The sequence below is a fragment of the Sarcophilus harrisii genome, chromosome 2 (genome assembly GCF_902635505.1).
Source record: "Sarcophilus harrisii chromosome 2, mSarHar1.11, whole genome shotgun sequence".
NCBI classification, from domain to species: Eukaryota; Metazoa; Chordata; class Mammalia; order Dasyuromorphia; family Dasyuridae; genus Sarcophilus; species Sarcophilus harrisii.
In genome coordinates, this window is record NC_045427.1 from 475617027 (window position 1) to 475633932 (window position 16906).

Consider the following 16906-nt stretch of genomic DNA (forward strand, 5'->3'; position numbering starts at 1 on the left):
GGGGGAGATCGCAGGGTGGGAGGGGACCAAGTCTGACCCCCGTAGGCCTTTCTCCTTGACGAACCTGCCCACAGACATGGAGTTCCTCGAGGTCCTCACGGAGCACCTGGACCGGGTGATGCTAGTGCGCGGTGGGGGCCGTGAGGTCATCACCATCTACTCCTGAGAGAAGGGAACGCCCTCCCGGGCTCTTGGGCCCAACTGCCCTGGACCACTGGATCTCCGTCTGCGCCGTCCCTGCCGCCACCGCCGTTTACATAGATTCCCTCTCCCTGCCCGCGCCCCCCGCTCCCTCTCGCTGCCCAGCCCTAGGACGCAGGACTCTGAATCCAGGAGCCTCGGCTCTCCCTGAAGGACTCCACTTGCTTCCAGCTTCCCCTTATCTGGGGCTGGGCCCCGAGAGACAGATTGAGCCGGCCCCTCTCCCCATTTTTATATATCTCTACCCCTGCCCAGACTAAGGAGACACAGAATCACCGGGGACAAGAAAGAATCGGCTGTGCTGCCTGGACTGGGTGAAAAGCTACTCCTCCCCTCGAGCTGGGAGCCGGAAACGAGGGCACGCCCTCGACGGCGCAAGCCAGTCCCTGGGCCAGGAGTCCCCGTCTCCGAGCCTCAGCTTTGCCCTTCCTCCTTCTCCCGAGAAATCACTGGCGTGAGCCAATAGCCAGCCAGAGCTGCGGCCTCTCCGAGCCCCTCACGGCCTTCTAGAGAATCTCCGGAACCCATAGGACAGACAGTGCCGGGGGTCTGGAGCAGGGCTGGGGCCGAGTCGGGCCCCTGTACATAGTGTACAGGAGACAGTCCGTGTATTTTTAACGTGACCATATTTATGTGAACAGAAGCGCAATGAACTCAACTCCTCCGCGCCAGCACCGAGTTTGTCTACTCGCTCCAACTCGGGGGCAAGGCGAGGAGGCAGAAGACAGGCAGTAACCTGGGACCGGGAGGTTGGGTTTATATAGATCTTCAAGTGCTTAAGCCCTAATGATCGAGGAAGTAGCTCTGGCTTCTTAGCTATTAGGTATTAGTGGCAACGCGTTCCTTCTCTCCTTTTCCCTTTCACTCTTTTCTCCCATCTCTCTGCGCCACTCAGCTTTTAAAATGTTATCAGGGAAGAGAAGTCTCCAACTTTTTTTGGATTCATCTCACTGCGGATTTGAGCTTCCACTACGGCTGCAGTTGCTGGGATGTGCGCTTACTATCCTCCTCCTATCATCCTTCTCACCTTCCTGTGCCCTGGGACTGGGGCCTGTTAAGGGTTAGAGAGCTTCCCTCCTAATGGAGGGCTCTGTACTTGGGCAAGACCTTAGTTCCCCCGTTCCCGCCCTGGTGCCTTCCACCTAGGGAGCAGTAGCCCAGGCAGTGCCGCTGGTTCTTTGCTTGTCCCCTGCCTCAACTCCCTCCTCCATTTCCTTGGCTCTTCGCCAAAGACTTGCCCCCCGCCTGACCAGCACCACCTCCTAGGTGTTCCCCCTGTACTCCTTCTAACCCTACTCCCATCTTCAGACACAGCAACTCTTTCCTTCACCCTCCAATTCCTTACTGGCCAGGTTTTCAGAATAAATGCCAGTGGACCTGCCCGAAGCAGATTCAGGAGTGTGGGATTGCTTCTTGGGAAACTGAAGGGGTAGGAGCGTGGTGTTGGGAGAGCCATGCATCCAACCTCTCCTTAGCTGCCAGATCTGGCCGGACTCTTAATCATTAAGTTCTCGTTGGAGGCATCCGAAACCTGTTTGATGCCTGCTATAGTTTGGGTAGCGAGCCTCAGGGCCAAGTGCTCTCTCCTCCTGCATGACTTCCACTTTCTGAGGGAGGAGGAAGGTAGGAGGCTTGAATATGCTTTTGCCTCTGGAATTGGATTTATTTCTTGCCCAGACACCCAAAATTGTTCTCTTGGCGCTTGTGCCTCATCCACATCCCTAACCATTGCACCAGCCCTGTCTGTTCTCACCTGTTACCAGAGATGGAGCTGTGGTTCTATGAGACTTGACCCTGCTAGCCACCCTTCCTCATACCTCCACCCCAGAGAGGGCCAGTTGAAGGCACTGCATCTGTCTGATTCTGCACCTGTACACCGAATTCTGTGATTGCAGTGCCTCCCTATCCCAGGAGAATTCCCAAGCTATCCCAACTCCTTTGTGAGAGTACTTTTCTCCTTTGCTTGTGTGGGAGCCAGCAGGGTCTTGGAACCTAGTTAAGACCAGCGAACACTATCTTTGACTTTACTCTCTCCTCTCTTCTCCCCTTGCCAGCCTGAGGCAGACAGAATTTAGTGGGATATGAGAAATGGAGGCTGGGGGAGGCGATTTGATCAGGAATGAAGATGGATTTTGGTTCTTGGGTCAGATTCTACAAAATGACCAAGCCCCAGACAGCTTAAAAAATATGAAGTCCAGGTCACCCTGGCCAAAGGCAGCCCTAGTTAGTACAGACCAGTCCTAGAAACTGCTTGACCTTTTGCCCCATGGATAGTTGGGGAAAAGGCAATGCCAACATCTATCAGAGCACCAAGCTGCACTGTCTAGTCCCAGATTTCCCAGCTGGCAAGACCTAAGATCCCAGCAGTAAGCAGCAGCCCCATGGGTTGAGTTTCTGTGGATGACAAAAAACTCAGACCCCTAAAAATCCCCTCCCTTTTCTGTGCTACATGTGCAATATATTTGTTATGAATGTTCCCACAAGTCATTCATTAAATTACCTTTATAATCACTGTAGTTTTGATGTTTTATGTCCATCCAAGTGACTTTTATTCTGAGTGCAATATTTCAATAGCCTTGTAGTGACTAGTATGCTTTTGTGTTTAGAGATCTCTGTGCAGGGCAATGCAAAGAAGTTTAAAGATCTTGTAAATAGGACAGGTTGCAAACCAAAATCAGAGTATTTATTATTCTTATTCTTGGGCTTGCCTTTAATTTTCTGTGCAAGTGTTTAGGTATTCAGCATTTCTTCTCAGTATCTTTGTGTTTTTTGTGCCAATATTAAAAGGGAGGGGTTGGTTCTCTCTTTAATTGTTGAATGCTCCTGTTTAATGCTTTATAGCTTTTACTGTATTAATTTTTTAGACTCTTGTCTGCACAAAATGCAATAAAAAGAATTTTATTACACCCTTCATGGCTTGCAGTGTCTCAAGTCGATATTGGAAAGAAAAAGGAACAGGGCAGAAGTATTCAGGGAAACATTGTTTTCTTTGAGTGAAGACTTTCATACTGACATGAGCTTTATAAAATCTAAAACTCCCAGGCCTAGTTCTCCTGCCCAGAGTTGAGCTTTTTTTTTTTCAGGATACTTGACTATCTTTCCAGTCTAGATTCAGTTGGACAAAGAACAAAAGCAGTAAAGAAATGAATGTGATATAATGGAAAGAGCACTTGACTGGAAGTTGGGAGATCTGGGTTGGAATTTTCACTCTAGTTGTGCAGACCTAAGCAAGTCCCTTCCCCCAATTTGAGCCTCAGTTTTCCTCCTTCATACAATGAAGGGGCTGGACAACATCATCTTAACTCAAGATAATATTAACTGTTTTTTGAGTGGTCAGGATAAAATGGTGACGTTGTTCAGGCAAGTGAGAGATTGGGTACTGGAAACTCCTTCCCTTAATCATTACCAAAAAAAAAATCAAAGTCCAAAATTTTCCTAGCACACAAGGACCTAAGCAGAATCTGTATGGAACCATGTGGAAGAAACTATCGGTAAAACAAGTGTTTTAAGTGTAAAATTTAACTATCTAGAAGTTGTTTGCTATCAATAGTTATTAAAGAGCTTATTACTAAGTAAGCAGCTTCAGAAAAGGTTAAAAAAAAAATTCTGGTTGTAGTACTTTGCCAAAGAAAGCAGCTGACTCTGGATGGATGGGGTAGACTTGTTGGTTGGGAAGCTGAAAGACGGCATAATAAGGATATTATAAAATGCAACATTTGAAGCCATTTAATCAGTGATACCATTATTTGACTCCATGATGTGATGTCCCAGAGGTCCATTTCAAATTTTCAGACTGAAAACCATCCAATAGGACAGACACAGTTTTTGCATTTTTCTTCTTTAATTAAAAAGTAATATTCTTATTAACAACACAAAAGTTTCAAAGAGAAAAAACACTATATAACACAAACAAGTTGGAACATAAAAAGCTGCCACCTAAGGGACCTTGAGTTTTCTAAACCAAGTTCAAACAGCTGCAGGCCCTGGCACAGCTATAGGCCCAACCTCCTGGCCCTCCCAAGCCCCAGAGGCTTTGGCTCAGAGGGGTAGAATGAGCATATCCCCAAGGATAGAGCAGCTTCCTTTGGTGTCAACAGAGAACAGAAGCCAGATGCTCTCCTATCAACAATTTCATTCAGGCTAAAACTTAGGAATGGAAAGTTGGTGTCCATAACAAGATGCATTGCAGCTGCTAGAACATCTGCCCTCAAATTATCCCTTGCCCACAACTCCTCTCCTCCAAAAAGCAAACAAGTGGGTTGAGATGAACAGTCTGTTTCTCCAAGCTAATTGCTCAAAAAAAAAAAAAAAAGAAAAATAATAATAATCTTTGAGAAAATGGAATTCTAGGGCCAGGTTCTAGAGTTGCATTTGCTTATATTATAGACTCCTTACCATCCTCCACCTGATAACCATCCATGAGAGAAACTAATAGGCCAGTCACAGGAGGGGGACCTGGAGATAGGCATATAATCTGGGCTAAATTGTTAGCGAGTGGAGCTATTTGGTCTGTGGGGATGGCTAAGTTAAATGCAAAAACTCTGAACAGGCTGAAATGCCCTGGCTAATAAGCTTTCATGGCTACAATGTGGCCAATTCCTTTCCCAAATCCTGAGGGAAGATTTTATTAAACCTCAAATTGGTCTCTCCCTCTAGCTTTTGTCGGTGACACTGTGTCTACTCAAACCCAGTTTGCCAACTGCTTTCTTGATTCCCTCCTGAGTAGGTTTTGCAGAATATAGGTTTGTACTGTGTTAAATTGGCAAGCTTTCCTTTAAATATTGCTTCCTCCTAAGGGGGCTAGTGGCTGTTTAAATGAGCAGAGGCAATGGCTCTGGACCATGAATAAACAAATGACATTCCAAACTAAGTGGAGCAGAAACTTATTTCAGCTGCCCTAAGGAAAGGCTAAACCCAGGTCTAGGTTTCTTTAACTCCTAAGCTCAAGGAATACCCAATTGCCAACTCAGCTCAGACACCTACACTTCTGCTCCCTAAATCTCGGAGCCTCTCAAACTCTGCCCATGGGGAAGATGACTAACAAAGCTGGGGGTGGGAAGGAAAGGTGTAATACAGGCTCATGACACTCAATATGTATGTGGACGGAACCTTCTTGGAAAAACTCTATGAATGTGGCAAATGGGTAAAAGAGGAAGGAGTGGGGATGAAGGGAAGGTAGTATTGATAGATTAGCATCAATAATGCCTTTGGTAGGATCCCAGAGGGGCTTGGGATCGTCCCACCTGTGCTGTGGTTTGACTCACCAGGTGAGAGAGGGCAGGGCCACTCTGGATCAGGGTGTCCAGGGCTTTCTGTACACTTGGATTATCAAAGTTGATATATGTGGAGGACACTGGCCTTTGGCCAGCAACATTGCTTGCAGGTACCAGGCGACTGGAGGACTGGCCGAAGAGCCCTTGAGATGGAGCCCCGGGCCTGGGGCCTACGTTGCAGGCAGAGCCTCCTTGTCCCAAGATACTTGGAGGCTGGTTGCCTGAGGCCTGTGATCTCTGCTGAGACTGGTTGTTAGCCATGGTGGCAAAATTCTGGTTCTGTGTGCCTGCTGGGGGAGCTGTGGCAGGGGTTGGACTGCTGTTGGCCACAACAGCTGCTGCTGCAGCAGTGGCAGCACCACTATTAAAGAGGCTGAGGATTTTGGCCTGAAGCTCCTGCTGTGGGGTGGGGGCTGATGCTGGAGCTGGTGTAGCCGGAGGGAGTGCCTGACTGCTCTGGAGAGGCTGGGGGCTAGGCAGGCTGGACTGGGATTTCAGTGAAGTGCCCGAAGTCGCCCCAAGGGGTTGGCAGGAAATAGTAGCTGAAAAGACAGAAAACAAAGGGCTCTAGCTCAAGTCCCAGGCAAAGGCGGGATGCCAAGAGGCAGAGGGAGGGTAAAGTGTGGAGTATACTTAGCGTTTATATTATTCATCTAAAAAGGTTATATGGCTCAAGCTTCCCCGAAGGATTGGCCCACTTTGTTGCTTTCAGAAAACACCCCAGTTCCTACAGAAAATTACTGGACTGGGTCCAAGAATTTGACAGCCTCTATCACAGGATCAAAGGATTTAGAGTTGGCAGGGACCTTAGAAATCCTCTAAATTCAACCTGCTCATTTTGCAGATGAAGAAAACTGAGGTCCAGAGAAGTTAAGTGACTTGTAGGAGGTCACAAAGGGAGTAAATAATAGAGATTCCAAATCTAGTACTCTTTCCACTACACCACATTGTGTCTTCCAAAACATTAACTGAAGGATCAGAAATGGTGGTTATATACTAAAGCAAACCTCTCTTTTTCATCAGGAATACATGTATTAGGACATAAGGACATTAGAAAAGGAAGGACGATTGTAAGGAGAATGGGGTTGGCAGGAGAACTATTTATACTACAACCACAATAATGGAAAGGAAAGTAACCTTGAAAGACTTCAGAATTCTGATAAATGCAGTGACCAATCATGATTTCAGAACAATGGTGAAGTTTCCACTTCTTGGCAAAGACAGTGGATTAGAGGTGTGAAATGAGGCATACATTTTCAGACATAGCCAATGTGTTTTGTTTTGCTTAACTATACAGGATGATCCATTACCCCTAAAATATGGGTCAGTGCCACCCTTCCCATCTGAGTCTGGAGATTAGCAAAGCAGAGTCAGAACGTCACCTTGGCCCTGCCGCACAGCTCACCTGGCAGAAGGTCTGTGCTGCTCCTCATAAGCCGTTCCTTCCGCTCACGTAAATAGTTAATAATCTTATCTGTTTCTTCAGCAGTGAGGTACCTGTTATCAGCCAATAAATTGAGGAGGCTCTGGATGGCAGGTGGATGGCCACCTCGTACCCCTTCTTCCATGGGGGCTGCTGCTGCTCGCTCCCTTTCCTGCATAATGGCCTCATCTGCCATCTTGGCTGCCTGCCTGGCGATTTCCTCTCGTTCCTTCTCCCGAGATTCAGTCTTGTAGCGTTCATAGTTCCTTGCTACCAGCACCATGGCATCTGCTTGGGGCATGTTACGATGTTCTGCGAGAAAGAACGACACACGCACTTGAGCTATTTCCTCCTACTGACAGTTCTGAGTAGTTTCAGGCTGGTTTCCACCTTGTCTTTCCTGACCCTAAACCAACAAGAAAATCATTATAGTGATGGGAAAGACAAAGAGCAGAGAGAGACCAGGAAATGATGAATGATAGCTTTGGTTGAGAATAAGAAACTTTGTAAGAAACTGGGTTTCAATATATCTTAGGTCAAGGATTAATGGTAAAAGTCAAAGTTATATAAAAAATTTCCTTTTTTTTAATCTCCCACTAATTTCAAATAGATATGCAGCTGCACTATCAATGAGAACAAGTAGAAAGAAGGCATGCTGCCTTTTCAGGAACCAATGCAATTGTAGGGAATCAGAAGAATGTTCTGTCCTCATACTCTGAAAAATCTTTTCTTTCTTCCAACTCAGATGTCAGCCCCCTCCTGCCACTATAACCCATGAGTTGAGTCAAATGTTTGACTCCTTCCATTAGAACTAACTGTACTCTTAAGATTAAAATGTCAGCTTAACTAAGTCATTCCCCTTTATGTGGCTTTGTGGGACCTAAACTGGTATGCTAAACAGAAAGACTGTACTACTCAAATGCAACAAAAATAAAAATAGTTAATGTTTCTTTAACATATCAATTTATAAATTGTTTTCTTCAAGCCTATAAGATAAGCTGGCAGGGATTTAAAGTAAATTTATGTGAGGGCCCAAGTATTAAGAGATAAAAAGAATGCAATAAAAACTCTTGCTTCCAAAGAGACACATTTTTGGACATGGTAAATATGGGAATTTGATTTACATAATTATGCATATTTATTAAAAGAATTTTATCTTTTTTTCAATGAGTGGGGGGGGGGAGAGAAAAAAATGCTTGATAATTGAAGGAAAATAATTTCACTAAAAGAAACATATTCTGCTCTCAAGAGGCTTCTGATCTACTGGAGGACATGTACAAAAATAACTAAATACAAAGGAGAAGTTCAGACAATGTCATGGTGGGGGAAAGACATATAAATCCTGTCCCCCTCACTATCATGTTGTTATTCACTTTCCTCGAAATATCTATCCTCTTTCTTTCTTGTCCATTTATTTAGATTTCATCTCTCCTTAAGCCCCAGGTTAAGTTCCTACTAGGCCTTCTCTTGCGATTCCAGCCAACATCAATGTCTCTTTTTTCCTGAACTCCAATAAAACCTATTGTCTAAATAATAGCAGTACTAAAGTACTATGTTAGGGTGGGATGGGGAATGAGGAAGTAGAGTTTAAATGGTCCCTGCCCTCATTGAACTTAGTTTGGTAGAAGATAGCAAAACAGATACTATATAATATTATATAATCCAAGGAATTAAAGTTATTAGTCCCTGGAAGACTCAAAGAAGGCTATGGCCAAAGAGGTTAAATGTCTTGACTAATAATCACATAGCTAATATTGGGGCTAGGATTAAAATCTAGGCCTCTTCTTACTACATGTTATCATTCAATTGTTTCCAGCATTTCTGATTCTTTGTGACCCTGTTTGTTTTTTTTTTTTGTTGTTGTTGTTTTTTTTTTGGCAAAAACACTGAAGTCGTTTGCCATTTCCTTCTCCAGCTCATTTTATAGAACAGAAAACTGAAACAAATAGGGTCAAGTGAGTTGCCCAGGATCACATAAATTAGTAACTGACTGATGCCATATTTGAACTTAGGTCTTCTTGATTCTAGGTCCAGTAATCTATCTACTGTACTATTCAGCTGCCCATGCTATCTCTTAAATATAATCCAGTACATTATGGTGACTCTTCAAGCAAGGAATAAAATATCCAATCAGCTGAATTCCTTCCTGGGGATGGAATCCTGTGAATTATTGGCAAAAATGAAGATATTCTGAAGGGAAGGAGAAGAATTTTGATTGTTTCAAATCTGACATTTTATGATGCACTAATCAAAACCATAAAATGCAGATTTAAAAGAAAGAATATTAGCATACATAAAATATCAAAGCTAGATGGGCCCTTCTAATGAAATTCTTTCATTAGAGAAGGAAAAAAAGTAGGCGAGAGAAGGATGTGATTTGTCCACAGTTACAAAATTAAGTGGCAGAGCTGAAATTAGAGCTGGGCTCCAGATCTCGTTTCCTAGTCCAGGGCTCTTTGAATTACTACTAAAGATCATGGAGGCTGGGTATGACGAGTCCACACTGAAGAAGTAAGGCCCAGTTTATCAAGATAGCTGAGATAGATATTATTCAAGATATTATTCCTTTACTTTCCTATTTATATCATCTAAATGACTAGAGAACCTATGGTTGCTCTCATCCCAAATATATCATGAAATTGCGTAGCAAACCACTAAATCCAGGGCCTTGCTGGTCATATTTCAGAACTGGAAACTTTAATTATCATTGTCTCTTAAGTTCCTTTCCCTTTTCTGATTGGGACTGTCTGTGTCTAGGGAGGAATGCAGGATAAGGAACAGAGGGATAAAATAAGTCATTATGACTGTGACTGACCTCTAATTTCTAACTAATAGCCATACCTTGTGGAGTACCAAACATGATATTGACTGTACAGGAGCGATGAACTTGGTGCTGCTGGGTGATGACAATGGCAAAAGGAGATCCCCCCCTGCCAACATCCTCCAGGGCCTGTGTCAGTGACATCTCTGTGTTGAGGAAAATTAGGTCTACCACCATGCCTAGGTCTCGAACTTTCCTCCCCACGGACTCGGCATAATCTCTGGAAATAACCATGGCCTTAGTTAGTATATACTCCTGGTCTACAAATTTATAAAGACTTTGCTCTTGAATTGGCGCTAAATTGGCGCTGAATTATTTCTACTTTACCCTCTATGCAAACCATGTGAATTTTTTAGTGGAAAAGAGCTTTAAGGGCCCATCTAGTTGGACCTTTTTACTTTACAAAAAGGGAAATGGATATTGTCACAAAATGAATTAGAGGCAGAGCTGAGACCCAAGGCTCTCAGCTCCTACTCTACCTTCCATGCACAGTTTTTTCTTTTTCTTTTTTTTTTTTTTTAAATTTAATAGCCTTTTATTTACAGGATATATACATGGGTAACTTTACAGCATTAACAATTGCCAAACCTCTTGTTCCAATTTTTCACCTCTTACCCCCCCCCATCCCCTCCCCTAAATGTCAGGATGACCAGTAGATGTTAAATATATTAAAATATAACTTAGATACACAATAAGTATACATGACCAAAACATTATTTTGCTGTACAAAAAGAATCATACTCTGAATTATTGTACAATTAGCTTGTGAAGGAAATCAAAAATGCAGGTGCCATACACAGTTTTCTTTCATCAAAAGAGAACTGTTTACACTTTAAAAAGTGAACATCTTTTAATAGTGCAACATTGAATCTGCCTGCTGCTCACTGTCTCTACACCTCCTTCTCTTTGTCACTGTTTTGGAAGAAGTTCTTTAATCTCAAACTATAAGGCAATATATGAAGTCATTCTCTAGGTACTTCATGAAAAACAACATGGCAATGAGCAAATCTATAACCCACCATGCTCTTTTCTTTCAGCCCTGCAGCAGATATTCAGCCTTTTGATGAGCAGAATGTTAAAAAGAGGTGAGCACAGCACAGCAGTGAACCCTCTTGCTGAAGACTAGCAGCTTTGCAAGGTTGTAGCCCTTTACAAATAGTCTTTGTTTTCTGCCAAGCTCCATGATGGATGCCCAGTGTGCACAGGATGTACTGTCTCAGCAGTGTGGTAGAATGTGTTAGGGAGCTCAGGATTGGCACACCATCACCAGTACCTATATAATCCCTGTGCCTTATAGCCCTATATTGAAGGAGTTTAGAATTTCTCCTAACATTAAGCTAACTGATTTATATGTAAAAGACATCTCCATAGGGCCTCTTACTTTGTCTGCTTGTTGACCACGATCACAGAGCAATCTACAGGCCTTTCAGCATCAAAGCGCCTTTGGATTTCTTCAAAATACTGCCGATACAGTTCTTCTCTACGCCGCTCTTCACGCTTCAGACGCTCTGTAAAGACAGAGTCAAAGAAAAGCTGAAGAATGATCACTAAGAGCCAGTTATACTTAAATTTTTTTTTATTATAACTTTTTATTTACAAGATATATACATGGGTAATTTTTCAGCACTGACACTTGCAAGACCTTTTGTTCCAACTTTTCTCCTCCTTCTCCTCACCCCTTCCCTCAGATAGCAGGCTGACCAATACATGTTAAATATGTTGAAGTATAAGTTAAATATAACATTTGTATACATGTCCAGTTATTTTGCTATACAAAAAGAATCAGACTTTGAAATAGTGTACAATTATATGCTTAAATTTTTAAAAACCATTCTACCACCTCCTTTCTCAACTTCACATAGGTCTAAAAACAGACTCTTAAGTTACTTGTAGCCAGATGTAGACATCTTTGTACAATGTGGTCCAAACACCTAGAAATACATTGATGTCCCGCTCCTCTTCTCTCTCATATCCCCAATAAATTGCTGCTGAACTACTATCATCATTTCATGCTACTACATCAACCTAAAATGGGATAGGAACAAATTTTATAAAATAAAACTGATACTCAACCTTTAGAACGGGACTGACTTTCTGGGCCTGGAGGAGTTCGCCCATCAAAGTGGTCTCTGTAACGATCAAAATAAGTGTCATCCTTCCTTCTGTAATACTCTTCCATGCGCAGATAACGGTCATATACTTCTTCTCTCCTACAAAGTAAATAAATATTCACTGAAAGTTAAGTAAACAAAGAGGAGTAGCTGGGACACTGCTGGATTTTTTAAAAGCAGTCTTATTTAGACAACTCTAAGATACCACTACACACCTGTCAGATTGGCTAAGATGACAGGAAAAAATAATGATGATTGTTGGAGGGGATGTGGGAAAACTGGGACATTGATTCATTGTTGGTGGAGTTGTGAACGAATCCAACCATTTTGGAGAGTAGTTTGGAACTATGCTCAAAAAGTTATCAAACTGTGCATACCCTTTGATCCAGCAGTGTTACTACTGGGATTATATCCCAAAGAGATTATAAAGAAGGAAAGGGACCTGTATGTGCACGAATGTTTGTGGCAGCCCTTTTGTAGTGGCTAGAAACTGGAAACTGAATGGATGTCCATCAGTTGGAGAATGGCTGAATAAATTGTGGTATATGAAAATTATGGAATATTACTGTTCTGTAAGAAATGACCAACAGGATGATTTCAGAAAGGCCTGGAGAGACTTACACGAACTGATGCTAAGTGAAATGAGCAGGACCAGGAGATCATTATATACTTCAACAACAATACTAGATGATGACCAGTCCTGATGGATCAGGCCATCCTCAGCAACGAGATCAACCAAATCATTTCTAATGGAGCAGTAATGAACTGAACTAGCTATACCCAGAAAAAGAACTCTGGGAGATGACTAAAAACCACTACATTGAATTCCCAGTCCCTATATTTATGCACACCTGCATCTTTGATTTCCTTCACAAGCTAATTGTACAATAATTCAGAGTCTGATTCTTTTGTACAGCAAAATAATGTTGTGGTCATGTATACTTATTGTGTATCTAAGTTATATTTTAATATATTTAACATCTACTGGTCATCCTGCCATTTAGGGAGGGGTGGGGGTGGGGTAAGAGGTGAAAAATTGGAACAAGAGGTTTGGCAATTGTTAATGCTGTAAAGTTACCATGTATATATATCCTGTAAATTAAAGGCTATTAAATAAAAAAAAAAAAAAAAAAAAAAAAGAATATTTAATGAAAAAAAAAATAAAAAAAATAAAAGTGCTTAACACATTAAAAAAAAAAAAAAAAAAAAAGCAGTCTTATTTGATCATACATAGCTCACAGTTCTCTGACAAAGCAAATAAAGAATGCAATGCCCATCAGAACTGTGTAGCTCTCTAGTAAGAGAGCTATTTAGAAGGTGCAAAGGCAGAGAACATTGGACTTGGAAGTCAGGAAGATCCGAGTTCAAATCTGGATTCATACACACTAGCTATGTAATCTTGGGCAAGTCATTTAATCTATCTGTCTCATTTTCCTCATCTGCAAAATGGGGATAATAATAATCTACCTCCCAGTTTGCTGTGACAATTGAATGAGATGTTTGCAATGCTTCTGGTAAACCTTAAAGCACTATTATTATCTGTGCCATAGTCTTCTTCAATAAAAAGCAGCAATATAGATGTTATTCTTTAAACTACTTACTTTCTACAATAACAAATTCCTTCAATGAAAATAATAATTTTCACACATAAAAACAAACGTTTTATTTCAGTCACAATGAATATTCACTGAATGCCCACAACTATAAGGGACAGTTCCTTACAATAAGTACATTATGTAAGAAGAAGTATCTTTATCCTCATCTTATTTCTGGTTTGAAGAGTGCACAAAGGCATGTGTATATTGCTTTCTTTAGGATTTATATATAAGAGTAGATCTTACCAGTATCATACAAAATTGCCACATACCTATTAAAGACAGGATCTCGTGAATCCCTCACATCTTGATATCTGTCATACATAGGGTCTCGTGGGGCATCTCGAATATTACGCAGATCTCTCATATCCCTGGGATCTCTCAGCTCTCGAGGATCTCCAAGGTCCCTGAGATCTCTTATATCCCGAGGATCCCGCATGTCTCTGGCATCTCTGGGATCCCTCATATCTCTGGGATCCCGCATGTCTCTGGGATCTCTAGGGTCCCTCATGTCTCTGGGGTCCCGCATGTCTCTAGAATCCCTGGGGTCCCGCATGTCTCTGGCATCCCTGGGGTCCCGCATGTCTCTGGAGTCTCGGGCATCTCGGCCATTCCTGCCATCCCTGGGTTCTCTCCTTGGGCTGCCTCGAACTGGGGACCGATCCCGTCTTGCATCCCGACCATCTCCAAAACCATATGGATCCCTGTGGGGAAGGGAGCAGGAAAGTACTGTGATGAAAAAGACAGCAATGACCCTTCAACTCTTATATACCTAGTATAACCAAACTGACACCACCCAATAAAGTCTACTCTCCAAATCAGAGCAAACAGACAAGAGTAGCTAGGACACTGCTGGATTTTTAAAGACAGTCTCCCCATTTGATCATATATAGTCCAAACAGTTCTGATAAAGCAAAGGAAAAAAAATGTCCATAGGAAGGATTATATGGCTATCCAGTAAGAGCCTCACCAAGGAACTAGGAAAGGGTCAAAATGATATTTAAAAAACTCACAATGACCAAATAATGAGTTTTTATTAAATAATATTAGGCCTAACAGGCAGATCATGAAAAACCATTTTCGTGAATGATGACTGTCTTCAGTTTTTAGAAAATTATGGTTAAATGTCTGCCAGCACAATCAAGCTTAAATTAAACGAAAATGGACAGCAAAGTATTAATAGATCTACAAATAGATTTTCCAGATTATTCTAAGGTGACAAACATAAATATATGTACTGATTTATTTATAATTTATGCAGCTTTCAGGTAAAGATTTATATGGAGCACTAATCTCTATGCACTGACTAATAATATTTATCACATCACAGAGATCATTAGGCAACTCCAAAGGGTTTTTAAAAGAAGATATTTTCCCTTAGATATGCCATCACTGTCTTAAATGTAACACATCTAAAACTTAATTCATCACCTCAAATCTACTCCCTTTTAGATTTTTCCATTTCATTGTCATTAGTCTCTCATTCACCAAGGTATAAATTTCTGTATTATGTTTGTCCTTCCCATTTCACATTGTTACCTAGTCTGATGACTCTTTCCTTTATGATCTCTTTCTTATCCATCTTCCCTTTGCCTCTCCACTGCCATCAATCTAGTTAAGATTATTTTTCATGGCTGCACTACTAAAACAACTTCTTAATTACTTGAATTAGTTTTCGTTCTCCATTTGGTTCCAGACATGAGATCAGATTAATATTCTTGAAAGATTATACCTCCATACATACCTTTTATTTTAAAATGCCCAAATTTCTTGCCCTGATATGTAAGGTTCTCTACATTCTGGTCTCTTTCTAATTTTATGAACTACTAGAAAGCTTAGATATAACCAAACAATTCTGCTCACTGTTCAAACATAATGCATTCCCCCTGTGCCTTTTTGCTCAGGCTGTTTCCCTTGTCTGGGGTTATCTCTACCCCCTTTCCCTTCAATGATACACTCTATTTGTTTAATTGCTGTTTTTCCTTTCAAGGCCCACCTCAAAACTTACCTTCTTCTACAACCCACTAATGTCTTCCTCTTCTGAATTTGTATAGTAAGATGATGGTACTTAATCTTCATACCACTTATGGATGCCCTAATATGAATGTTTATGTTTTCATCTTTTTATATATGAGTACTATCTTATGCAGTGGTAAGCCTCTCAAAGGCAAGAATGTCACATTTCTTTCTATCTCTAGCACATAATTTGGCAGTTACTTAAAAATGTTTTCTGATAACTTAATAGTTTGGCAAGTAACTTGGAATTTCATTCCAATGACATGGACTACAGGGCAAAAGTAGCTTAAAATACCAAATGAGATTCTAAGATAACCACCGGTCATCCATATATTTTGAGATGTGCTAGTATTTCTATATTACCTGTTAATGCAAAAATAATAATGGAATATTAGGATATTTAAATGAGAAAGAGTAAACATCCATTCATCCATCCATCCATCCACCCAAAGTTTCTTGCCCCATGACAACTCTCAATCAGGCATGTTTTATCAGGCAGCTCTCACATTGTGCTGTGTGGTACTGATGAAGAACAAAATGTGGGCAAACACTCATGGTCCAGTGGGAAGAAGCAATTGCAGAGTGTTTTGAAGCCATTATGGATTGGAGGATAAGCCCACCCTACCCTGGGGAGTGTTTGAAAGCAGTCATTAGAGTTGGCAACAGCTCTAAGTATTCCTAGCTGGCTCTCAGGACTCAGAGAGATCACTAACCTGACAGACCACAGACCACAGATACACATACCCAACACATACAGAGCCAGCCAGCCAGCCAGCCAAAGAATCAGGTTTAAGGCTGAAAAAGACCTGAGGGAAGGGAAAGATTTTCATGTTTTCACAGTACAATTGCAAATAACTTTAGAAAGAAGAAAAAATTTCATGTTAAAATTTCTTTATCTTGATTCCAAGGAAATGCCTCACTTACCTGTTAGGTCTCCTTCTCTGGAGGCTGACTTTTAGCCTAGATTCCCAAATAATGGGTTCAGGCTTCCAGTTTATGACAGATAAGACCTCCCCTTAGCACAAGAGCTTTTTAAAGTCCATCTGAAACAACCCTCTAATGCTTGCCTCAATTATTTGCTGAGTAAAAAGGTAGAAAAGTTAATAGTCATAGCAGAAAGATAGGAAAAAGGAAAAGGAATAGTAGGGGGTAATGGAAGGGAAGATATTATTCTAAAATGAAAAGGCAAGTCATTTTCTTCCCTTTGGAAGATGAATGGCGTATTAAGATTGCTCTTTGTATGGAGACAAAAAAGCTTTAGGTTCACTTTAAAACCCAAACAAAAAAACCCAATCCAGAACAAAATGGCCCCTGCTGCCAACCCCCTACATCTTACTCAAAATAAGAATATTGGTAACAATAAGAAAACTACAATGTGAAAGATTCAAAATGCCACCAGAATAAAATCTTCTGTGTGAGAGACTTGACTTTAGATAACAAGTGGTTCAAAAACAGGTTTCTTAAGC

General features: G+C 41.5%; 2 protein-coding genes across 7 annotated transcripts in view; one reads left to right on the forward strand and one right to left on the reverse strand.

The window, feature by feature from the left end:
* Positions 1-2596, forward strand: part of SLC12A5 (solute carrier family 12 member 5) — a 41418-nt gene extending 38822 nt beyond the window's left edge. For both annotated transcript variants that reach the window (XM_031954585.1, XM_031954584.1), the window contains exon 26: positions 75-2596. In XM_031954585.1, coding sequence (XP_031810445.1) covers positions 75-166 — 92 coding nt within the window. In that variant the 3' untranslated portion in view covers positions 167-2596. The remainder of the gene's footprint in view (positions 1-74) is intronic.
* NCOA5 (nuclear receptor coactivator 5) overlaps positions 2165-16906 on the reverse strand; it is a 33052-nt gene continuing 18310 nt past the window's right edge. For 2 of the 5 annotated variants that reach the window (XM_023494247.2, XM_031954588.1), the window contains exons 2-7: positions 13697-14128; positions 11792-11928; positions 11100-11226; positions 9739-9938; positions 6880-7209; positions 2165-6016 (exon numbers count right to left, since the gene is read on the reverse strand). In XM_023494247.2, coding sequence (XP_023350015.1) covers positions 5397-6016; positions 6880-7209; positions 9739-9938; positions 11100-11226; positions 11792-11928; positions 13697-14007 — 1725 coding nt within the window. In that variant the 5' untranslated portion in view covers positions 14008-14128 and the 3' untranslated portion in view covers positions 2165-5396. The remainder of the gene's footprint in view (positions 6017-6879; positions 7210-9738; positions 9939-11099; positions 11227-11791; positions 11929-13696; positions 14129-16906) is intronic. The other 3 variants (XM_012553875.3, XM_023494246.2, XM_031954589.1) reach the window with 2 other exon arrangements.